The sequence below is a fragment of the Lycium ferocissimum genome, unplaced genomic scaffold, assembly GCF_029784015.1.
Source record: "Lycium ferocissimum isolate CSIRO_LF1 unplaced genomic scaffold, AGI_CSIRO_Lferr_CH_V1 ctg17765, whole genome shotgun sequence".
NCBI classification, from domain to species: Eukaryota; Viridiplantae; Streptophyta; class Magnoliopsida; order Solanales; family Solanaceae; genus Lycium; species Lycium ferocissimum.
Genome location: NW_026717402.1, coordinates 4,591 through 6,218, shown reverse-complemented (window position 1 = coordinate 6,218; position 1,628 = coordinate 4,591). Strand labels below are relative to the sequence as shown.

Here is a 1,628-nt window from a genome sequence, read left to right as displayed (position 1 = left end):
ATTAGAATTGACTTGGAATAATTAGAGTAGGCTTACCTTGGTGTTCTTGATGATGGAAGAGGGTAGGAGGTCGTTCTAGGGCTTGAAGGAATGAAAAATAATGATTTGAACTGATATGGACGAATATATAGTGTTATGAAAATTGCATTTTACGTCAAAGTGGCTGCCGTATTTTGAATGACGGACCGTATTTTGAAATACGGTCGGTATTCCGTATGGACTGCACTGCGTCTCTTTAGTAAAATGGCCATAACTCTTTGCACATATGTCCGTTTGACCTCTATAATATACCGTGGGAAAGGTATTTCAAAGCTCTACAACTTTCATCAAGGAAGTTTTTCCAAATTCCAAATAAGTTTTGAAATACAGGCCGTATTTTGAAATACAGTCCGTATTTAACAATGTAACATCCAAATACCAAATATACCAGAATGCTCAGAAATCCTTGGTACCAGTTGACGTTTTGAAATACGGGTCATATACTGAAATACGATCTGTATTTAACAATGTAACATCCAAATGCCAAATTCCAGAATGCTCAGAAATCCTTGGTACCCTTTTACGTCATGATTTATGGCCCGTATACTGAAATACGGTCACTGCTCGTGGGCGTAAACCCCCATCTTACAATTGAACCGGGAAATTTCAATTCTCACATCCTCTATCTGATTTTCTAAGTCTAGGATCATGGTCAAAGCTTAGGTTAAAGATACGAGGTGTTACAAAAGGGAATGCAACTAAAGAAAATCTAAACTATGGAAACTCTAAATCTTCTTAGTCATCTTCTTCTTCACACGTAGTATCTCTTGATGGCATCTGAATTTATTATTCTTGGCCACTCTTGACCATCCATTTCAGCAGGTACCATAGCTCCTCCTGATAGTACCTTTCGCACCATATAGGGGCCTTGCCAATTTGGTGCGAACTTTCCTTTGTATTCTTCTTTATTAGGGAATCTTCGTTTGAGCACAAATTGCCCAATTTGAAGAATCCTAGTTCTCGCATGCTTGTTAAAAGCTCGCTTCATTCTTTGTTGGTTCAATTGACCGTGGCAAACAATGATCATTCGCTTTTCATCTATTAAAGCCAGTTGCTCATACCTTTTGCAGATCCATTCTGCATCATCCAACTTAGCTTCTTGTATTATTCGAAGTGAAGGGATCTCTACTTCCAATTTGGTATTCTTGTTCGAAATATACACCAAAAGGTATGGAGTGGTCCCGATTGAAGTTAAAGCGAGTGTGATATCCCAACAATGCATAAGGCAATTGTTCATGCCAGTCTTTGTAGTTATCAATCATCTTTCTGAGGATTTTCTTGATGTTTTTGTTGGCGGCTTCTACAGCCCTATTCATTTGTGGCTGGTATGCTGTTGAATTTCCGTGAGTGATTTAGAACTACGCACACATTTCTTTCATCAAGTGGCTATTCATATTAGCCCCATTATCTGTTATGATTGATTCTGGGATACCAAATCGGCATATGATGTTGTTGCGCACAAAATCTGTGACTACTTTCTTTGTTACCGATGAATAAGATGCTGCTTCTACCCACTTGGTGAAGTAGTCTATGACGAACAAAATGAAGCGGTGTTTGTTTGATGCAGCTGGCTCAATCGGCCCTATGAC

The 1,628-nt window shown here is 38.8% G+C and overlaps 1 protein-coding gene across 1 annotated transcript; it reads right to left on the bottom strand.

The window, feature by feature from the left end:
* Positions 1–790: 790 nt before the first annotated feature.
* LOC132042768 (uncharacterized) lies at positions 791–1,276 on the bottom strand. The gene has a single exon (XM_059433285.1). The coding sequence runs from the start codon at positions 1,274–1,276 to the stop codon at positions 791–793; it is 486 nt and encodes a 161-aa protein (XP_059289268.1).
* Between the last annotated feature and the right edge of the window lie 352 nt (positions 1,277–1,628).

What these genes read in the sequence shown, in the direction of transcription:
- LOC132042768 (XM_059433285.1), bottom strand. Translation starts at nt 1,276, where the DNA reads ATGAACAATTGCCTTATGCATTGTTGGGATATCACACTCGCTTTAACT.